At 39.1% G+C, this 23,269-nt stretch overlaps 1 protein-coding gene across 3 annotated transcripts in view; it reads left to right on the top strand.

Annotated features, from left to right (window-relative positions):
* fig4a (FIG4 phosphoinositide 5-phosphatase a) overlaps positions 1–23,269 on the top strand; it is a 40,199-nt gene that overhangs the window by 13,886 nt on the left and 3,044 nt on the right. For all 3 annotated transcript variants that reach the window (XM_046372301.1, XM_046372303.1, XM_046372304.1), the window contains exons 11-23: positions 469–566; positions 2,965–3,098; positions 3,976–4,092; positions 6,087–6,132; positions 6,528–6,676; positions 7,774–7,940; positions 10,824–10,962; positions 11,999–12,057; positions 12,771–12,918; positions 13,135–13,218; positions 14,365–14,563; positions 19,156–19,244; positions 21,702–21,776. In XM_046372301.1, the coding sequence (XP_046228257.1) occupies positions 469–566; positions 2,965–3,098; positions 3,976–4,092; positions 6,087–6,132; positions 6,528–6,676; positions 7,774–7,940; positions 10,824–10,962; positions 11,999–12,057; positions 12,771–12,918; positions 13,135–13,218; positions 14,365–14,563; positions 19,156–19,244; positions 21,702–21,776 (1,504 nt within the window). The remainder of the gene's footprint in view (positions 1–468; positions 567–2,964; positions 3,099–3,975; positions 4,093–6,086; positions 6,133–6,527; positions 6,677–7,773; positions 7,941–10,823; positions 10,963–11,998; positions 12,058–12,770; positions 12,919–13,134; positions 13,219–14,364; positions 14,564–19,155; positions 19,245–21,701; positions 21,777–23,269) is intronic.

Genomic DNA, 23,269 nt, shown 5'->3' with positions numbered 1-23,269 from the left:
TCTTCTGGCTGCTTCACTGGTCCAATTTGATGGCAGGGCACAGGTGTGCGATTCTGTAGCAGTTACAAATGGAGGCATTAAACTTAAAATAAAGAATGAATCGGAAAATGAAAATGGAGGTGAATACAGTAGTGAACAATGAGCAGGACAAGAGACAGGGTTTTAAAGTATCTTTGTTTGCTCAGTGTGCAGCTTTGTGAAACAGACTGACCCTGTTTAAACAAGTTACCTCATCTACCTATTGTTATTCTTTATTTTAGTGTAGAAGCTTGATTTCCTGTTTAAGTTGTCAATTTTGTTTATCTTCAAAATGACACTTTCAGCGGAGTGACCCAGATACGATGACACTTTCAGCAGAGTGACCCAGATACGATATGATGGCCCAAGATACTGTAATATTTTGAGCTACATAATAACATGGTGCCCAGAATGGCCTAAATAGTAACATCGGTTTGATTTCTCTTTTAGTGGACCAAGCTGACCCGTATGCTCATGTAGCTGCCCTCCATTTTGACCAGATGCTGCAGCGGTTTGGCTCTCCTATTATCATCCTAAACCTGGTCAAGGTAAAGTACATGCAAAGATGCACACACACACACACACACACACACAGTATCTAACATATAGATGTGGATTGTTCAGGGTCCTTGGGCGAAATATGCTCAGTTTGTGGAATCAGTCAACAAGTTGTTATCTAATAGCGCAGGCCGTGATGGTATAGTTGGCCAAGCTTTGGACTGATATTGGGGTTTAGTTGCTGCTGTGGAGGCTTTTCTGATCTCAAGAGATTTGGTGGCTGGTGATTACTAGCAGTTGAAACCGTAACTCAAATATTGATCTTCTACTGCACTGCAATCTGCAAATCCACACAGCAGTCATGAAAGAGAAGACTGCGTGCAAGCGTGCACACACACACTTCTTTTGCCACCTTGTCCCTTCACATTATGTTGCTGCGAAGTCAGCATTAAACATCAAACTGCTCTTGTATTATGAAAAACAAAGGTGAAAAATGGTAACACTTTCTGTGAAGACCACATTTATAGTGCGTTACATAGTGTTAGACATTTTCCTCATTTGATCCAATGCTCTAGTAGTACTTTCTGCATTGCCTTTTTGGCGTACACACACGGGCACACTTGAGCGCACAGCCATACACTCTGTAGCTTGGGTTTCAAGCTCACGTTGTCACTCCCATGGAGAACTGTGAGATGAGAGACCAATCACAGGCCTCAGAGGTCCGCACAAGCTGCAGCCATGTGATATGTGGAGACTGTGGGGAGTAAGGGGAGGGCACCCTACTAATACGCTGCACCATCATGTCATATCCCAGAGAAGACAGAAAGAGGAAGGAACTGGCAATTAACCATGAAATCATGACAGTCCATCTCTCCGTGTGGGTGTGACTGGGGCGGTCTGGTAGTGTCACCTCTGGTGTGGGTGTGTGGTTTTGTCGTGATTTGAGTGTGTATGAGGAAGTGTAAGAGCACACATGGCCAAGCATGTGAGTGACTTTTCCAGCCAGCTAACTTAATTAGAGCAGAGGAGGAGAAAATAGTCAGATCTTGTACTTAAGTAAAAGCAGTAGTAATTTCATAGCATAGAAATACTCTGTTACAAGTAAAAGTCATGCATTTAAATTTTAGGCTATTAAGCACATCCTTTTACTGTGCAAAACAGTACATTATTATAATTACAGTGCACATTCACTCTATTAAAATGCCCATGGCCGACTCCCTCGTGTATGTACATGTGCATGTGTTACAGTTTGGATCCATTTTATCTTTCTTGATCTGCACACTTGCACATCTATAACAATGATTACTGTGACATTTCTCTGCTGTGAGCAGTACGTGTGTGCTTTTGTAAATATATGTGTAGCACTTATTTTCTCTCATCTGTGCCTGAGTGTGTGTGTGTGTGTGTGTGTGTGTGTGTGTCACACTCTGACACACTCCGCTTGAATGGGAGAGGAAATGCATCAGTAATTTGAATGGTTGCTGTGTTGCCTTGCTGCTGCTGAATGTGTGGATGGAGATGTGAGCTGCTAAATGATGCATCCAAGCCCATTATCAACCAGGGTGATCAGTCAAAAAGCCACAGTGAGGGCAGAAATAACTTAATGGGCGGCGTGAATACAGCTCACAGAGGCAGGCATGGATTATGTGCGTGCATTTTTGTGAACAAAAAATAATTTTTATTTGTTTATTATTTTTATGCCCCGGCAAAAACTTGCATCAGAGGCATCATGTTTTCAGGTCGTCTGTCCGTTCATCCCATTGTTGTGTCTCGAATGTCTTCAGGGAATTTCTTCAAATTTGGCACAAATATCCACTTAGACTTAAGGAAGAACTGATCAGATTTTGGTGGTCAGCTGATAGATAAGGGTCTTTCTTCTTCTTCTTCTTCTTCTTTTTCTTCAAACCTCAACCCAATACACAAATTATGACAAAATTTCATACAGGGGTCTAATAGGATAAAATAATGAATCGATGGCATTTTTATTCAGAGGTTCAAAGGTGAATTTCATTGTAGCATCATTTAAATCATGTAAATCCACAACAAACAAACAACAAACAAGTTCTCTAAATGTGAAAAAGAAACTGCTTTTTTAAGAATTCAAGCTGAGTTCATTCAAGGAGTCCATTCTTTAATTCTGTGCTTTCCATTACTTCTGTGCTTGTGCTTGGATCCTGTAAGTTGATTCCTGCAGCTCCGTGTTCCTCTGATGTCACTCAGAAGAGAAGAAAGGAAGACCTGAATGGATCTTTGTGAATGTAACAAAGAGAATAACATCTGTCACACATCTGAATCTACAGTATATGCTGTGTCCTGCACGGACCTTTTAAGCAACTGGAATGCTATTATAAATCTATATTAATATCTTTAAATCTTTGCTGTGTGGTGATAGAATTAGTCATACAGTACATGTGACACACTTGTGTCTCTCTATGTATTGTGCTGCAGAAACGTGAAAAAAGGAAACATGAGAAGATTCTGAGTGAAGAGCTCTTTCCAGCTGTGATCAACCTGAATCAGTTTCTCCCTCCAGACAACTGGATCGACTACATCGCCTGGGACATGGCCCGCTACACCAAGAGGTTGTGATTATGAATTTACTGATGTAGCGCGCTTAAATTTACTTCTGTTTGTTAATGTCACACTTTTACCATCACAATATCAAACTCACTTGGAAATAAGAAAATGCCATATCTCAGTAACATTCATCTTTGAAATGAAATCTTGGAATTGAGACATTTATTAAGGCATTAAGGCATTCTTTTATTTATTTAAAGGTTGAGGGGACCATCCAGTATAAAACAACAACTTATGGTTGTTTCAGACCAAATGTCCACAAGTGAATACTTTGCATGAATTAAAGTTGGGCAGCCAAGTGCCTGACTAGCACTCTGTGGAATCTGAATGTTTATAATTTTAATTGTTTTGGATATGAGTTAGCATTGAATTGTGTAATTCTGGGAATTTGGAGGGGTACAAAATTAACTTTTTCACTATTTTCCTTTTTTTTTTTTCTTTTCTTTTTTTTCCTCCCAAAATTTTCCCACCATAATAACTGTCTCCTGTCAATGCCACAGTTCCCTTGTATATGTGTTCTGGGCATATTTCAGCATATTTGCAGTCAGAGTCTAATGCAATTGAACTGAAAAAATAGTTAACCCACTAGAAAATTAGAGTGTTGTGGGCAACCACCCAGAGGAGTTTCATTGGAATTAATAGGTGATCTCGGTAAAATATTGCCTTTTGCTTTTTGTGTGAAAAACTTGTTAGGATGACTAACCTGAAAATTTGGCCTTACTTGGCTTGTGTTAATGTCTTGAAAAACATTTCAAGTAAATTAGAATATTACAAAAGCCAGAGGTATTTTTCATCATCACTATAACTCAAATTCAGCTGCAGAAGCACACAAATTTAGGTTGATTTCTTGAGTAAATGTTTCACATTTCTCTTTTCTCTTAGCAAGTTGTGCAACGTTCTGGACCGTCTGAGTATGATAGCAGAGAACGTGGTTAAGCGAACAGGTTTCTTCATTAATCGCTCTGACTTCTACTGTCATGCCCTCAGACCGGATGACAGGTGAGCCTTTTCCTGTCCCTACCTGTTGTCTTTTAAAAACAGAGGAGACTGAGGGACACACCCACATTTCATGGTTTCCTTAATTATTATTGTGTCTAAACAATCACATTAATACATTACACTTCCATTTGAAGCCAACCTTAAACTTATATTAAAGTTATTCAGAAACTGCTCATGATATGTTTGGACACTTGAGACACTGTAGCGGATTAGGCAACAGTGACATGAGAAAAAGTGTAAGAAAAAGGAATTATTTTTTTTCTAAGGGAAAGTTTATCATCCATTTTTCTATTCGTGCATATTCGAAATCATACCTTTATTGACAATGCTTGATTTTAAATCTCTGCGGATATGAATTTTTAATGAAAATTATGCCCGATTGCAGTTGAGTCGCAGAGAGTTTTCTGCTAACAAGCAGAGTAGATTGCTGTTCATGTGCTTAATGCATAGCTCTTCCAGTGTCTGTGTGTCTTAATCTCTTTCATCCGACATTACAATTCTGTTACATAACCTAACTACCACATTGTGGCCAGTATTTATTACCCTCACTCTGCATTACCTAACACATTCTTTGTAATACGCTCTCACCACAGACTCATGTGGACTCATATACACAAACAAGCATATCCCTTATAAGTCTTTATGTAGATTCACTTTAATAATTACAGCATCTGTGGAGTTCATTAAGAATTAAGAATCACTTTATTGGCAGTATATATATTTTTACATACACACACTGAATTTGTCTTCTGCATTTGACCCATCCTTAGTTAAACACACATGCAACATCCAGCAAATTATATGCAGTGAAACGCACAGGAGCAGTGGGCAGCATCAAGCGCCCAGGGAGCAAATTGGGGGATAAGTGCCTTGCTCATGGGCACATCAGCTGGCGAATTGGGGGGGGGGGGGTATGGGGGCATTTTTCGCATTATTCACTCCACCACACCCAATTTTTTAATGCCCGTCCGGTGGGGGAATCGAACCAGCGCTTGTCCAACCTCTAGGCCACAGCTGCCCCCATCACATCAATCGTAATGAATTAGTTAATGAATAATGAACCAGAGAAGAGACTTATTAATGTTGTACTTTCCTTATCATGCATTTCTTGTCTTTCTTCTCCACATCAACACGTTTAGACACATATTTTCTCAATCGCATAAATGCATAAAATACTTTCACTTCAATTGCTCATTGGTCTCAAGTCAGGTCGCTGAGTTCATACTGCAGTGAGATACACTGCTTTAAAACCCACTTTGAACTTACTATTGTGTTTGTCTTCAGGGCTCCAATTTGAACAGTTTAGAAGCAGTTTTTCCTCACATGGTTATTCTGACTTTGCCCGTTGCTGTTTTGTTGTAGAGCAGTTTAAAAAGAAAGTGACGAATGAGAGTGGTGGTATTGAACTGGTGGGAGGGCACTAGTAAAGACAGATGCATTCACTGTCCAAGTACCAATGACATTTGACTTTTAAATATGTGTTTACATTTTGTACACTATAAAAAATTTGTTACATCTTATATCTTTGTGTGAAAAAGCAATTTCTGGTCTTACGAGGGTTTATTTGCCAGACTACCGGACACTTTTACGCTTCATTTTTTTATTTGTTTTGTTTTGTTTCCAAGTTTTTGTGCTAAAGCTAAACTAACCAGCTGCCTAACTCTGATTCTCAGCAAGAAATTGATTACTTATTTAAGACAAATTAATTATTATTAATTCTACTTTATTATACAATTTATCCCTCAAATCATTTTGGGAAATGGAAACTGTTGTGATTTTGTCATCAAATATGTATTTTAGTCCACATCCTTGGCTTGTACTTTTAATGTGAATGGTGCTCAGTGAGTTATGATGTCTGTACTGCATGTTTGTATCTGGTAGCAGAAAAAGATGATAATATATCTACAAAAGAGCAGAATAGATGTGGACTTTGATGCTTTTGTATGTTTGCAGTATTCTAGTCTTTGAGTTGAATTGAATATCATTTCCTTCAGGTGGGGAGATTTAGGAGGACACATCACAGCCAGTGGACGGGTGCAGGTATGACACATGACGGACAGGTTAGGGTGTTACTTTTGTGTCACGATTCTGTTTGTTTGAAGGTTTGGAAACATGTAAATCCTACAATATATCATGACACTGAGATTTCAAGGCAAAGTTGGCTTTTTTCTGTGTTGTTAATTTAAAAGATGATCAGCATCCATGGCTATAGCTGCAAAACTAGAATAGTGCATTTTGCAGCATAATGAGAGGTTTTCACGGAAACCTTGATTGCGTATGCAGTGATGTTCCTGAAGTGATTTAAGGTGTTTACAGTAATTTTATTGCCTCCATGTACATACAGTAAAGTAAATACCTAGAGATAAGTTTGCTGGTGAGTCAGCGATTCAACTAATCACCTTTCAGTGTAGTTTGTTTCTAATTCTCGTACGTAGACTGGTGTGTTGCGGACCAACTGCGTGGACTGTCTGGATCGGACCAATACGGCCCAGTTCATGGTGGGGAAGTGTGCGCTTGCCTATCAGCTTTATGCACTGGGAATGATTGATAAGCCCAAACTCCAGTTTGACACTGACTGTGTGAGGTAAGCCTCCTTCCATTGTTGTCAATTTTGCCATCATTCAAAGGAAAGTAATGGTGTGTGTGTTTGTGTGCATGTGTGGGTTTTTTTCTTTTCATGTCTGCAAATGTTGCCAGAGCAGAAGAATCTACGCTGGTAATTGCTAAACATATTTACTATGTGTGTTTACCACAAAATGAGAAATGATGATCACTATAGCAACATATCAAACATGTCTGAAAACTAATTTATACTTTTTGTAAATGTGCTTCACTACACTACACATAAAAGTCAACACAATACTATATATGTACACGTATATATATATATATATATACAACATACATACAAACTGTATATAATTGTACATAAGGCAAACAAACAAAGACTATATATAATGCAAGGGAAAACAGTAAACACAAAAACAGAAGCAGCAACTACCAGAACACAGTTCCGTGTGGAGTGTGTGAGATGACCATGAAGTACAGGTTGAGCAGTTCTTGTAAATACTATGAGGTATATAGGGCCATGTACAATGTTGTGTAGTGAAAGTCAGTCCAACCTCTGAGAACTGAGGATCCTTACGGCTTGGGGAAAGAAGCTGTTGCACAGTCTGGCTGTAAGGTCCCCAATGCTTCAGTACTTTTTGGCAGATGGCAGAAAAGTGAAAAAATCATACGACTGGTTCTGCAATGAAATTGCTTCTTGCAGCTCTATGTTTCTTAGGTCATTGTGAAGGCAGGTAAAGGCATCGAGGAGCATAAGCATTTGAGGAGCATAAGTCAAATACAGTCACCTATTTGACTGACTGTAGATTGCCTTTAAATAGGATGTTGTCAGTTCTTAGTTAATAGAACATGAATCACACATGCAGTTCAAGTCTCTCTGTGGTTCTACAGAAGCAGAAGAAATACATATAATGATTACTGACCTACCAAACTGAGTATGTGTGAGGTTCATGTCCTGTCCTGTTGTGCCTTTATCACCAGATTTCTATGTCAGTACCCCAAAACCTCAACTCACCAAATTGGCAAACTAGCAGTCAAGACTAGCATCAGGACCATATGTTTTGCTTGTGCGTTAATGTGTATTTTTGTATGTTATCTGTGCGTGTGACCCAGATTGTTTGAGGAGTTGTATGAGGACCATGGAGACACTTTGTCACTGCAGTATGGTGGCTCCCAGCTGGTACACAGAGTCAAGACCTACCGCAAGATCGCTCCGTGGACACAGCACTCCAAAGACATCATGCAGACGCTGTCGCGATACTACAGCAATGCTTTCTCAGGTGTGTTATGCACCCACACAGGTGGATATTAAAATGTTTAGAGTGAACTTATAACATTACTTCTGCATTTTCCAAGCCACTTCTACACAGTTACCCCTTTCCTTAATTCCATATTTCTTGCAATGTGAGTGCCAACCTTTCATTAATCCAGCCTCTAACATCTACAGGAAACGATTTCTCTCTCACATCCAGGGTACCTTCCTGACGACTCTACGAGCTGGTGAACATCGCATACAAAGCAAATTATATGACAATTGCAATAATTTATGAATTTAACGTCAACAGCTGCGAAATGAGTTATTTTGAGGATATTTGTTTTCAGATATTGCTATCTGGAGAAATGTTTAAATTGGCCAAATTGATGCTTTCTAATTTGCAACTCGCATCAAATTGTCAATCAATGCAGTGACTTTGCTGTGCCTGCAATTAGGTTTTCTAATAATTATGAACGACACCTTTGTCTGTAGTTAGATACAGTGTGCCTATGAAAATTTGTGTGGGTGCACATAAGTGTTTTCACAACACACTAGTGACTGTTTCACATCAAAGGAGCCCCTGAAATGAAAAGGGAAGGTTGTATGCTGTGTATCAAGCCCAGGGTAATAGAGCTGCACTACTTGACCTACTAAGCTGACCTCATCTCTGTCTCTTTACTTTTGACTCTTGCGATTCATTTTAAAAAATGAAATCATTGGTTGGTTGTAGTGCAGAGCTGGGAAAGTAGCAGATTGTTTATTCACATTAAAATGTCAAGTGAGGTACATATGTAGCACAGACTCAGAGAGGCTATCATACATGCAAGTACTCAATATTCTTTGAACTCCGCACTCAGTAATAACATGATCTAGATCTGGTCTTATGATTTAAAGTGGTTGACCAAGATGATAGGTGTCCTCATCTTATTATACTTATGCTTATTGACTGCAGTTTTATTAAGTGCTGCAGAGCCCATGTAGTAACATCCTTTTTACACTCATGTCTTTCACAAAGCGATGAATCTCATCACATCCTTATTTGTGAATGACTGAGCCTTTTGAGGGTGTCCCTTTCAGACTTACTCATGGTGCAATCACCTGTTAACCATGAAGCTGTTCACCCGTACAGTGTTCCAAACTGATGTCTGATTATTCCACATCTCTCCCAGCTTTTTGTTGCTCCTGTCCAACTTGTTTGAAACAGGTTGCTGGCATTAAATTCATAATTAACATATAAATACAAATATCAAAATGAATGAGGTAAAACATTAAATACAATCTTTGTTCAATTTTAGTATATGTCAAAAAAGATTATAAAATTATCATGTTCTGTTTTATTTATCCAAACGGTTTTAGATTCTGGGTTGTTTAAGGGCAAATGTAAGCAAAAAAGTAGTCTGAGGACCTGCTGGTGTCTGCTGTCACTGTCAACCTGCTCTTTTACCTTTTTACACTTTCATGTCCTGATAGACAAGCTAGCTAATCACAGCTCTTCAGCCACTTCCCTCGTCAAATTTATTGTTACTAAATCACATCTTGTGTTTCTCTGTAATTATAAGCTCTCAGAAAGGAATAACTTAATAAATCCTAGTTTTGAAATAATGTTCTCTATATGCTGTCTAGAGAAGAAGGTGATTAGTCCATTTTAATAACAATATATATTAATAATGTTAACATATTGCCAATATTTATATAAACAGTATTATACAATCTTGTGGTTGAGTAGATGTGCTACATATTTTGCACTAATTAGAAAAATCTTAGCATGCTGAACTAAAATGGTGAATGTCGTGGAAGTTAACAAAAACCTCAGTGAGACCATATCAGCTTCATTGTGTATGTATTTGAACTTGGCCAAGGAGATACAATCATACAGTTAGGCAGGCTGTTTGTTGTGTCTCTGTGTAGCCTTGGCTGACATTCAGTGACACAGAGGCTCAGGATATTCTCGTCCCGTTATCTTGCACACACCTGCACAGCGCTCTAACATGCAGAGCGTATTTTCTGTTGCATATCTCAAAAGAACAGCGTTGCCATGACCTAAGATAATATAGCAAGATGCCATAACAACCTGTAACATAATAATTTTTCGACTACAATGAACATGGTAAAAATGATGCCTGCGAACAGCATGTTGACTTTGCCATTATGAACATGCCAACATGCCAGGCAAATCTGCAACTGATTTATTGTCCCTAATCTGAATAAGCCAGTTGTTATATATGTATTTTTTTTTTATAGTTGATCAAATGTCTTGGAGATATTTGAAGATGCATTTTTAATGTTTGATACCCACCAACCATCCTTTAGTTCACAGTGAATGACATGTGTTTTTCAGTCTGCTGACAAGCTTTTTTCTGACTCAACTCATTTTGGACAAAGATACAATACACATTGCCATTTGCTTTGTAGCCTCTTGTGTTTGCTTTGATGTGACCAGCGAAAGCAGGGAACTGAGGGGTAGGAGGGGGACAAATTTTTACTGTGTGCATATCATTAGCACAGTAATATTTCTTTTGAGACAAGGACTTTTGTCAGTGGCAGGTATCACTGACAACTGCACGTGTATCTTACACTTATTTGATGGCGTATCAAATGAATCTCAGACTGAAAATTGTCAAGGGAAAAGGCTTGGCAGCAGGGTTTAATTGAAGCCAATTTAGTTTCTAATTATCTGATGTGACTATTGGAGGAGCATGCACTGGGTTTCACAGCTGAGGGAAGGATTAAATGACACCGAACTGTGCAACATGCAAAACACGTGCCGCATGCTTAACCCTCAAACACTCACATAGAGATTATCTTAGCATGTCCTTAAAGACATTAGTGTTATAAATTCTCCCTTGTGTGTCTTTTATCGATCTTCCTTTAACTGTTTCTCACTATTGTATCCGTCTTGCTCCTCCAGATGCTGACAGACAGGATGCCATCAACCTGTTTCTCCAAGTCTACCAGCCATTGGAGTCCAAACCGCACCTATGGGAGCTGCCCACTGACTTCTACCTGCATCAGAAGAACACCATGGCCATCCCCAAGGACAGACGCAGGTGAACACATATTACTTGTATATTTGAAGGTACAGTTTGTAATATTGTATTGTAATATTAATGAAAGTAGTTATCAACAGAATGTGAAGAATGTGTTGGCATTATGTCAGTGGTGTGTATGGATTGCGCTGCAGAAGTATCTTCTGAAGTCAGCAGGCTAATGACCTACCCTCGCCCATCCTGTCTCGTAATACCACTTTGTACTTCTAGAAGCAATAGTCTTAAAGTACCCCGTGGTTCTACTTGGAATATGTGTACAAGCTGTTCACTAAGTTTCACCAAGTTTCACAGGCCATCTGAGAATTTAATCCAGAAAGTAAATTTAGTAGCTCAGTTGCTACTGATGCTTGCTTGCCATCACATCCTGATATGTTAACATTACTGCAGCCTCAGCACACTTGACTTAAGAAACACGTTCACAACACATGTAGCAATAACAAAACAAAACATTGAAAAATAATAAAATAGTGCAATGAACATGCTGGTACTGCGTGTAGTCTGTTTTTGTAGCTGTTTAGCATTTGGTCTGTCCTTATTGATATTGTGTTTCATTAGTTTTCATCACTTTTGATCTTGTCCTTGGCATGTGTGTGCATGTGTTTGCAAGCGTATTAGTCTTCAAGTTGCTTACTCTCCATTATTTTTATGATTATATAAAATGTAGTCCCATTTCTCTGCCATATGCCACTGATTTATGTGGCCACAATGGGACAAGGTAGGTCAGCCATTATTCCAAGGAATTAGAATGGCTGGAGCTGAATTCAGTTCAGCAGCCACACACTGCGCTTTTGCTCTCAAAGTCACTTCCTAAGTACCACACCACACACCAAATAATAATCAGTGCATTCATTCAAATTGGTCATATCAAATAAAAGGCTGATGCATTCAGGAGTTGTACACTAGGTGGTCCAACCAAGTCAATTTTCATATCTAGGTTAAGTCCTAGCAGAGACAGTGCAGTCTGCAGAATACACATCAATGCATTGAAAGGTTTCTCAAAGGTTTTAACATGTTTCTATGTCATGTCTGTCTCCAGCTACACACTGTGGTGGTCAGAGGGTATCTTGTCCTGTCTTCCTGTGGCCTACGATGAAGGTATCTCTTCAGTATATAACATTTATATAATTTTTTCTGCAATATTCGTAATGTGTAACAGATACATACCTGCCGCTGATTAATGCCTCGATCTGTTTTATTTGAAAAATCTGTTACTGTAAGAATTAACGTATCTTAGATTTGTGTGGATTTACCATTACCAGCATTTTTAAGGCTCTCGATATTTTGTAGATAATTTTTATTGTCAATGAATCCAATGAAAAGACACAAACCAACAGTCGATCCATCTCTAAATGCTTTCCGACTTCCCAAGCTTGTCTGTGGCTCAGTCCCAATCCCATTTGATCCTTCTGAAGACGTTTATCTGACAAGACTGAGGGGACTGAGTTTGGTTGTGTTAGCCTGCTAACACTGGCTAATTTGCTAATAATTTTATGAGCATTTGACCTTTTTGCTTAACAGTGAATGGAAGATCAACATAGTAAAATGCCATGTCCATGTTCATCATAATAAAAACACACACCAACCAGGGCATCTCTGTTACTTGGTTTTGATACTGTAGTTTTTGCAGGGTGAACAAACAGTGAAGCTCTGTGGCAGAGAAGAATAAGCTACTGTAAATCAGACTTCAGTTACACGGGCAGTGTTTATTTACTTTCATGGGATGTGTTTACAAGGTGTCACTTGACTTATTTATGTGGATTAATGTCTTGTTTACTTGTTACCCATTTGTGCATCCTGTGTGGATGCAGTCCCCTGTGAGGAAACCATGAAGAAGATCAAAGTGAAGAGAGTGAACCGCTTTGATGAGAGTATTGACATCTACACAGAGTTCTTCAAACCTTATGAGCTTACCTCCTTTGATGACACATTCTGCTTCACCATGACAAACTCTGCAAGGTGAATACACACAAATACAAAAGTGTAGTATACAGACAAATACCTTCACATGAAAGCTTCATAAAAACAAAAAACGGACTGGGCTAAATGTAAATGTTGTAAATGTTTGTTGTTGAGAAAGACATAGTTTAGATTGCCAAACACGCATTAGCTATTAGGGTGATGATACTGCAGGGTGTCAGCTAATGTGAGTCCTTCTGATTCGTGTGCATCAAGGGAATTTATGCCCAAGACCGTAGGAGTGGATCCAAGCCCATTCACAGTTCGCAAGCCAGAGGAAACCGGAAAATCTGTGTTGGGGTGAGTGCATTTTATAAGTACATGTTCACATTTGTGATGCTTTGTTTGGATGTAATAAATCCCATGTCACTGTGCCCTCATACATAGAGCTTCATTTGATACTGTGCTCTCTCAGGTAACCAAAAATAAAACTCTGTCCTTTTCCCTGCCTTTATTAATAATATTGTATGGCGTTGTGTGTGTGTGTACACGTGCAGATATTTTTTAATCCTGCACACGCACTGCTAGTAAACATCTTAAAACAGACTTCTTAATTAGAAGCCTCACACTCATAATTATCTCCACATGAATTCAGTACAGCATGGCCACTATTACACAGTACCCCCTCCCCCAAATGTTCTGTACTGCTACATTGTGTTCCTTTAATGGTTATTCTTTATGTGGATCCCCATTAGCTTCCACAGAGCGGTTCCTATATCATCCTGGGGTTAACACAAAAATAATAGCAATATAAAAACAAATGACACATTTGCTGTTTGCAGCACTCTCTCTCTTTTGAATATAATTTTGATGGATCATAAGTGATAATTGAGAGTGATTATTTTTGTATGCCTATACGTTACTTATTTAGGAAAATTCTGCATTGTGTGCCTTTAAGTTTGGATTTTTGAACAACTGTGACAAAGTCATGGACTGAATCAAGAATGACATTTTACAGCTAAAAACGTTGACAGCTTATTCTAATATACAAGCAGTGCCACTGTTTCTAAATAACATCAACCGTATATTCAGCATGTCTGGACTGAGTTTTCACATGTCTTTGAGCTGGGCGCTGTCTCGAAGTGTTTCTTACCAACAAAACTGCAGAAAAAGCAATGGCAGAGTTGAAAAGTTACAGAATCAAAGGAATATTTTAGACATCCTCCATGCAGGGATGATGGACATGAGTTCTGATTCTTGCTTACCTGAAGGTTTGTTCTGAGCATTAGTCAGGTTTCTTCAGAGGGGAGCTGTAGAAGTCCCTGATGCCAGTGAATCTCTCACTCTCTACACTGACAGTCTTGCTGCTTGACCTACATTTAAATTCTCAACAGCCTCACAGCACACATGTGCAAATATTCTTCAAAATTGTATATGATAACTAATTGCATGTCTACTTACCATTCATTGTGCATATCTTTGTGGCTGTTTTATGAATATTTGCAGGAACAAGAGCAGCAAGGATGAGACGCTGCTCCAGAGGAAGACTGCAGCCAGCGCACCTCCTCCCCCGAGCGAGGAGGCCAATAGCAGCACGTCAGAGGACGACTCAGAGGAGGACCGCGATGACGACGGATCCGTGTCCCAGCGCTCTACCCCGATCAAACTGCTAATGGAGTCTGGCGAGAGCACCCGCACACAGGAGGTAAGAAAAGACATCTAATGACATGTTTGAAGACTGATTTATAGATTGAAACACAAATGTGCCCCTCAAGTCAACATTTACACTGAAACAGTTGTATTTGATATATAATATGAAAAGATCTTGAAAAGTAATTGAAAACAAAGTAGGTACAACAAAAAAATCAAAATCTGCATCATTTACAAGCTGCATTTTATGACCTGGAGGAAATATAGCAGCCAATCACATAAGACATTCTACTGATTCAAGGATATGTAATCTCCCTGAAGGACCTCAGGGAAATGTCATTGCAGTTTGGACTTTGTTGATGTATTTTGGGCCTCAAAAGCATTTTGCATTCCAATTTGGGTGTGTTACCCTAATTGTGTTTTCTGTTCTCCACCTCCCCGGAGTCCTTGAGAAGAAATTAGTTCTACTTTCTGTTTGCGTCAGACAGGAGATTAGACATCAACTTAATCCGCCTCAGTGACAGTGGTTTCCAGAGGAGAGGGTCTCAGTTTTGTGGGTGTGTATTAATGCTCATTTTGGGAAAATAAAAGAGAGGCGTGACATATTTATGAAATAATTTTTGGTATCCGTCTTTTTGCTCGACTGAAGTAAGTTTATGTTTGTGGGAGATTTCCTATCTCTTACTAAAATAGCATTTAAAAGAAAACATTCTTTTTTAAGGTGGATCAGAACCTTTATTCGACTGCAATCATGTATTCATTTGTAGCATTGACCTTGACAAAATCATTTAGTTTTGACAGTTAAATACTTTGGCACCAAACTGGTGGACAGGTGACCATTTGATGCATGTTAAACAGTAAAAGTTAGAACATTGTATAGGAAGCATTCTTGCTGAATCCTACCGTGTCTACATGTTCTTATGCACCATATGTCATTAGATTTGATAGAAACATTATTCCTTTCCAGTTCTTGTGTTTACTTGTGTTACTTTTGTAGGAAATCTAGCAGAATGATCCTTTATTCTATGACTTTTCTGCTAAAGCCCAGAGATCACTGAGGAGTGTATGTAGGACATGTGCAGTGGGATTTGTTCTGCTTTCAGGTGATAAGTTGTCACCTGTAAGTGTCTTACCAGCCATCATCTTTCATCATCAGTCTCCTCTCCGGGTTTCTTTCAAAGGTTACATGGTAAAGGTCTGAGTCTGTTAGACCAGATCAACTCTGAAAATAGGTCATGTTTTCTTGCTTGTCGTATTGCAACTCTTTTGTTAACCGTCTGTAAAAGATATACTTTCTTGGTGTCATTCGTGATTTTACTTACTTTGTTTAGTCAAGTTTGGAACAAAATCTAACAAAGGAGAAATCTATTAATTGAAGTAGTAGGTGAGACTGTGACAGTGGTCCCCACAGAAATTTGTTCTGGCTGGAGGCAATGAGGCTACAGCAAAAGTAAAACTTCACTAACCTGGATTAACATAAAGACAAACTATGACAAAACCTTATCTTTCCAATAGCCTAAAGATCTTATAACTGGTGAAATGAAAAGTCATCACATTTATTTATGGTCATGGTTCGCTACATGCTGTGATCCACACACACAGAGAGGACAGTATGTGTGGAGGTGTAAGAATTTGTCAGACCTGTATCAATATCTGTTTCATGCCCCAGGTGGACTGGTCACACATTGACATTGATTCACACAGTCTGTACCACAGCATGGAACAAGAGCCTGTTTATTGGCACAGGTAGTAGGTCAGTGTGTCAACAGGAGCCATATGAATCAGACGACATCTTGGATTTTATCAGTTTATAAGACGTGTCTTTCTTGATGCATGAGGAGCACTCAGTCATGTGTTATGTATTGGCTGCAGCCATAACATTACTGTGGTTACAGCCATTGTGACATCAGCAGGAGTGAGAGACTTTTCATTTCACACCACCATAAGATTGACATTTGTGGTTTTGAGTTCAGTGTTGTAACAGTTAGTAGATGCAAATTTTGGCAAAGAACAGTCCATGAAGTCCCTGTCTTTGATTAGTTTTGTAGTAAAGCCTTTTTTTAGTTTTCCTGAAGAAGCTTGTGTTCAGTGTTAACATGTAACATTTAAGAATTTGAGAAGCAGGTTCTCATAAAAAAAAAGATTTAACTGAACAGGGGATTTATATTAATATCAATATTTATATCTATAGGACCATTTTGTGATTTTCAGAGTTTGGCACTAAGGCTCTCTTGCCTCATCCATCCGTCTCTTTCCCCTTCTGATTTATGATGTATTTTCGGTCCGTTTTGACAGGTCTTCTCAGGGCCTTGAGCAATGAGCTGGTCATGAATATTTCGGGCTGGACAGCAAGCTCACGTGTTGGGAGCACGCACTCTCCCTCATTCGTCTCGTGTCACTGCCTCAGAGCCTGTCCCTGGGAATGGATTGCCAGGGTGCTAATGCAACACAAACTGTTGAAATATTTAAACATCAGATGATTACGACGGTTGCCATGTAATTACACATGCTCATTTTATATTCCCCACAATATGGACGTATGTGTGCCCGCATGAACACAGAAAGATTTGCAATGTGTGTGGGTGTGTGTATAAACAAATGTGTGTTTACGCGGTCGTCTGTGCTCTCGCACACCATACAAATGTGTGTATGCTGCAGTCGGTGTGTGTTCCCATGTAATGTGTGTTTTTCTGATTGTGTGTGTGTGTTCACAGCTGCTGTTTCTTGGTTATGGTCCTGGAACACCCTCATTTGTTCTCCCTCCCTGAGGTTCAGATCAATACAAGTACAATGAAAATGTAATACATTATGTTAAACATATTCCTACAGTGTCAGAAAACAGTCAAAGAGAACAATGGCGTAGCTGGCTGCTTTACAGCCACTTCTGTTACATAACAAAATTCCCTCAATAGAATTATAGAAGGATAATTTGTTCAAGAAATAAAGTATAAAGTTTCTCTAAATCTAAATGCTTGAAATACAGATTGTTATTTTAGTCTATGGCTATGAGCTATTAGGTGTATGGTTGGGCAGTATTTTCTTACAAGACAAAAGATTTCAGATTTGAGAAGAATGCTGCTTTGTAACAATATTTAATTTTTACTTACATTTTTTGAGGGATTTAATTCATCCAATCTTCCAAGAGTAGAGAATTATGTTAAAATATGGTTGTGTGTGCCTTAGGAGCTGACATGACCTCTCACTCATCACCTGTGAACCACTAGAAGTGTGTTACAGTATCTACAGAGACTCTTCGTATTATTATTGTTTTGCTAATTTGGGGACATTTCTGGACATCAGACTTGATGATGGTGGGCCCTTGTAGCGGCCCCAGGCCCTCACAGTGACCAGTGCATGAGATCGGAGTACAAGCTAAAAACACATCAAACAGGTTACATCACTGTCTCTCTCTGCTCTGTCTCTGTGATCGATTTACGTAGCGCTGCAGGTGTGTCTGACATGTGCTTCACAAAATCTCACCATGTGGCACCTTCCTGCAGAACGGAGGTGTGGGTGTGTTTATGTGGTCACGAAAGTCTTGCTCTGAAACAATCTGAAATTAGCTTTGCATTTTTCTGATTCACTGCATTGTTGTCACTAACAACCAGCAACAGACGAGAAGAACCAACAAACCAGACTGAAAACATGGCCTCCTCGCCTGGGCTATGACATAAATCATACTGTAAAATATCAGTTTCATTTTTTTTGTTTCCCAGTGTGTGTGTGTGTGTGTGTGTGTGCGCACGCGCTATCCACTGCAGTATTCACATCCTGCTCACTTGTTATGAAATGGCCTCGTGTTTGCCAAGAAAACTCTCACAACAACAATTTAACACCATCCCCAGCAATCTTTCACCACGACACAAGGCCAGATGGAGTCATGCGGCTTACATGAAACGCCCTCCCTGCAAACCAGCATGTGAACACAGAAGCTGAGATTCATCAGAAGTGACAGCGTGTTCTCACTCTTTATTTGTCTAGTTTGGTGCGTGTGTGCTGTTTGGAATGCTGGTTCTGCTGTAAACAGCTGTTTCATCAACAAGTTTTATTCTGCACAGCACTGCTGCACCGTCATCAGCTTTGTGCTTAATAGGAGGCTTATTAGATGACAACAGTGCTTAACTTTTGCTGGGTTGATAAGCAGTTGTTGTAAACCTTTAAAAATAAATTGCTATTTTTTTTTTTTAAATAATTTGGGAAGAAATTTTTTTTACTTGTTCTCATAGCATTGTGTAACATTGAAGTTTGTCCTGCAGTTTATTTATTTAATTTTGTGGTGAATTATGTGATTAAGCCACTTAAGTATTGCATTTTTTTAGGAAGGAATTTATTATTTTTTTTAATTTTCTACAAAATTATTAGTGTAAGTAGCTGTGGTGTCCTATGATTCACAGATCCAGAATTTCTCAATGAGGGGAAAAGAGTTGATGTTAATCCTGTGTGTTTTTTAAATATTATTTATTGATGTTACTAATAGAAATATTGGTCACATCAAAATATTTTTTTCACATTTTAAAACGTGTTTGGAGGGCAAGCTTAACAATCCTTTTAAAGTCTTAAGAAAACGTCTGTTACAACATGTTTATGTTCTTCTTTGTCATTCCCAGTCACCTGTAGCGTCATACCTTTCTTTTCTCACCTCTTCAGGAGATCCAGCAGCAGCAGTCAGTTAAGGAGCCCTATGGAGTCAATCTGGCTGCGTTTCCTGCTGAAGAAGACCTGCTCATTTATAAAAGGTGATGGACTGAGGGCTGGCACACACATGCATACATGTATACAGTATGTACGGCTTAGTCTTAAGTTACTACTATAAATAATGTAGCAAGTATTGACTCGACAAGTGAGACAGGTTATGCTCTTACTACAGGATACGCTTTACACGCGTACACTTTATTAGGTACCTTATAAATTCTAAGGCAGTCGTGTGCAACTGCTCAGTCCTGACTTCTGTGTTTGCAAAGATACTAATGTTTGGTTTTGATCGACACTGTCAGTCATTAAAATGTACTGCATGGGCTGCATAAAAAAATAAATGATGTAAGAATGCTTTTAGCCAGAGAGAGAAACACACGCACACAAAATTCTACCAACAGGAGCTGGCCTCTGCTTCTTTGCGTGGCCTTGAGCTTTCAGTATACTGTTTGTCTGTAGCATGTTTGTTGGTACCACATTGAAGCAAAAGGCTGCACACTGTAGAGCTCCAGCTTTATTTTCTGACTGCTTGTTCCTGTTTAACTGGTCCTGAAAAGAACATCTTTTTATTGTTACGGACAATGCACCCAGTGCCCAAGACAGAGAGGGGAGTAATTAAGCAGTCAGTGCCAGAAGCCCCCTCAGGGTGATTTGGATCATTTTGCAAAAGGGACATTGTCCGCTCTGCCCCTCTGTGTGTGTGTGTGTGTGTGTGTGTGTGTGTGTGCGTGCTCTTTGTCCATCTCTCCCTTCCTTCAGCCCTGAGTTTCATTGTTCTGTCTGTCCTTTCTGTTTCATTTTGTCCTTTCTCGCTTCTTGCTCCCAACGATGTTGATAAGCTACAGTGAAAAGCCATCACCAGGCTCTGAAACTGATCACAACTCTCTGTTCTTTGACTGTGAACTGTACATTTGGTAGAGTTTGATTCTTTTAGCTTTTTGGGGGGTTTTTTTGAGTCACGCTCGATGGTGCTAAGCTCACTGAGGATAGCAGGTCCAGTGTATTATTTCAGCAGTCAGTGTATGCTTGTGTCTTTGAAGCAACGGTTACTATTTAGATTAACGTGTGCACTTTATATTTTAGCAAGCACATGTGTGAGTTCATAAATTTCGTTAAGTTTAGCATACAAAAACACAATTTACTGTCTTGATCATTTGTTGGAATTTTGCACTGTATGAACCAAATAAGAATAGCACGTTTGATTTTAAACACACATGTACGCCCGAAATCCAAGATTAACCAAAGTCTTTTAGATTTTCGTAGTATACAAAATATAATACAGTACAAACAGTATATGATATCTAATCAAATGCCAAGTCTGAACCCAAACCTCTCTACCTACCCATTCAGCCAGCACCACTGAATTATAGTCAGTCACTTTCCAAAGGGGAGAAACACAAAGAAAGACTTCCATCTCTCTTTTATTAAAGGCATAAAAGGCTGCCAAACTGTGTAGAATCTCAGAACAGACCCTCAGTGTGTATATGTAGTCTTTTCCATCTTCAGATATTGTACAATCTCTTTGATCACATGATTTTCACTATTAGCTGAAACCGTTTCAAACGGGGTAACGATACAACTTTATGAAAGTATTGAAAGCTGCAGTTTGAGTGTGGGTGATGACCATCACAAAACAACCGCACTGAAGTTTCAAGATTCATAGATTCAAATCCTGATTCAAATGTCAAATAGAATTTGACAACAGAGAAGAATCAGTGGTAAACTTATTTTTATATTTTATTTATTTTTGCCACACAACTGATGAGAGATGAGGTGAACACATCTGTTGAAGAGTGGTCTGAAATGTACTGAACACAACAGGCTCAGGAAGGATCCCTGCATGTGGAAATTGCTTTTAGAATTAATCCATGATTGATTGTATTGACCTGAGATTCTCCTGTCCTTACACCGATTTTAATGAGGTCTCTATGAAGGTATGCAGGAGCTTGAAGGAGTTTTGATTCTTCTGACTTTCATAGCAGATACAGTTTTGAGCCATGAATAACTGTGAAATACAGGAATTAACTAAAAAATAAATCCAAATTGCAGTGAAGAATGTTGCTTCATATCCTGCTACTGTAGTGGCACATAATGAGAATGAAACTGCATTCATTATTGAGGCTGAAAGCTGGAATGGCTCCAAAGATGTTAGCTGCAGCCAGAGCTCCACTAATCAACGCATTAATATTAAAAATCATAAGCAAGAGCCAGAGGGGAACTCTCAACTATTACATATTACTGTGTCTTTGTGAGTGAAAAATAACCTGTGGGGAAATTTGAGATTTGATGTGAGCATTAGAGATCTCACCAGGACAAGTTAAGCTCATCTGTTGAATATTTCTATTGAAATATAAACAATATAAATATGAAATTTAAAGCGTAGTTTAGAGGTAAATAAACATCTCTTCACCTGATGTGGCACAAACAAGCATGTGTTCAGTACCTGCATGTACATGTCACATGTTTTTCAGTTGTTTTTTTTGTGTGTTTTTGCTTTGCAGATTTGCACATCTGGGTGAGAGCCAGCACAGGGTGCAAAAAACCGGACACATAAACCTGGCAAACATCATCTGCTTGTGAGTAAAACGTGTGACACACAAACTCAAACATACACGCACACACACAAAAGCATGTGTACCCATTTTCAATTATCCTCGCTCACGTGTAACTTTAATCCAGCCTTTTTAGTACCACTCAGAATTTTCTGTAGCCTTGAGACAAGTGAACACAGTTGCTTGCACTAAGTGCTCTCTAGGGAAGTTTCTAGCTGTGTGCTGTTTGACCTTCATCTCTTACAACCAAATTTTCTTTCTTTGCTGTCTTTTCTTGTCTTCTGCCTGCTGTTTCCCAGTCACCGTCACCCCTTTCTGCTCACTGTGGCTGTGACCTAGCGGGCCATGGACAGAGTATTTTTAATCAGCCAGATTTAAAATTCAATCACATGTGTGATGACAATGTGCAACCATACAGACATAGCTTTTCTCTTTGTCCTGCTCTCTTTCTTTCTAGCTCCAGCTCTGACACAATCTTGCTCATGGGCAGAATCCCAATGAGTGTCAAAAGAATTCCTCTGAAAATGAAAACATACTCTTTTGAATTCTTTTTTTTTTGCTCAGAATGTGCATGTGAAGAAGAGACTTCCGTTTAAGACTTCTCTCTTAAGCAACTTTGTAAGCAGACCGTGATTTAGAAGGTTTGTTATGGCCAGATATTTCCGTCATAGACAGACTAGTGATCTTACAGAGCCTAAGGTCTTTATTCAGAGGAACAAAGGTTGAAGGACAAGTGAACTTGTAGAAGAGGTTGAAAGCAGGAAATGGTTAACTTCGAGCAATTAGAGAGGCAGAAGCAAGCTTGAGAACACCGACACACACACATACACACAAAAAAAATAGATAAATGGAAGCAAAATTTTGGATGATAATCGCTTAGCAAACTAGACGATATCGTGTCAATGTCATGATGTCTTTCTAATGACTTTCTACAATGACCTTGTACTCAAAACCTCATGTCAGCCCCTCTTTGGTGCACTTACAAAAGTCAGGGGTTCGCCAAAGTCCAGATCTTGTGCCTGTCCATCAGGAATAATGTGAACCGACTGATTGACATTGCCATCTGTACAGCCATGCTGCTTGAATGGCAAAAAATAATTTGAAGACATGTGCTGTCAATTTGAAAGGGAACAGATTAGACATATTCACAACACCAAATTCAGTCTCAGGACCTGTCCGGTCTTCACAAAGTGGTAATTTCAGAAACACATGTTCTTTTGTGGAGGTTATTACATGTCACACATGACGTGGCAGACATACAGATATTTGCTTTTGTATGCAAGAGGGCCTTCAGCGGGGAATCATAACACATCATCTTTTCATTCTTGTTCAGGTTCATTCCTGAATCCTCACCTTTCATCCCCCTTCATTAGACCATCCATCCATTGGTGCATGTGCACGAGGTCCGGCAGGTGTGTCACTTGTTGTGCAACAGTGCTATTCTAAGATGCTGTTATAGCACCTAGAACGTGTTTCCACTGGCTTTTAGTCTGTTATCTCCCACTGTGTAGTTCCTC

This window comes from Scatophagus argus, chromosome 19, assembly GCF_020382885.2.
Source record: "Scatophagus argus isolate fScaArg1 chromosome 19, fScaArg1.pri, whole genome shotgun sequence".
NCBI lineage: Eukaryota > Metazoa > Chordata > Actinopteri > Scatophagidae > Scatophagus > Scatophagus argus.
The sequence above is the reverse complement of the archived record's forward strand: the minus strand, read 5'-3'. Positions and strand labels throughout refer to the sequence as shown.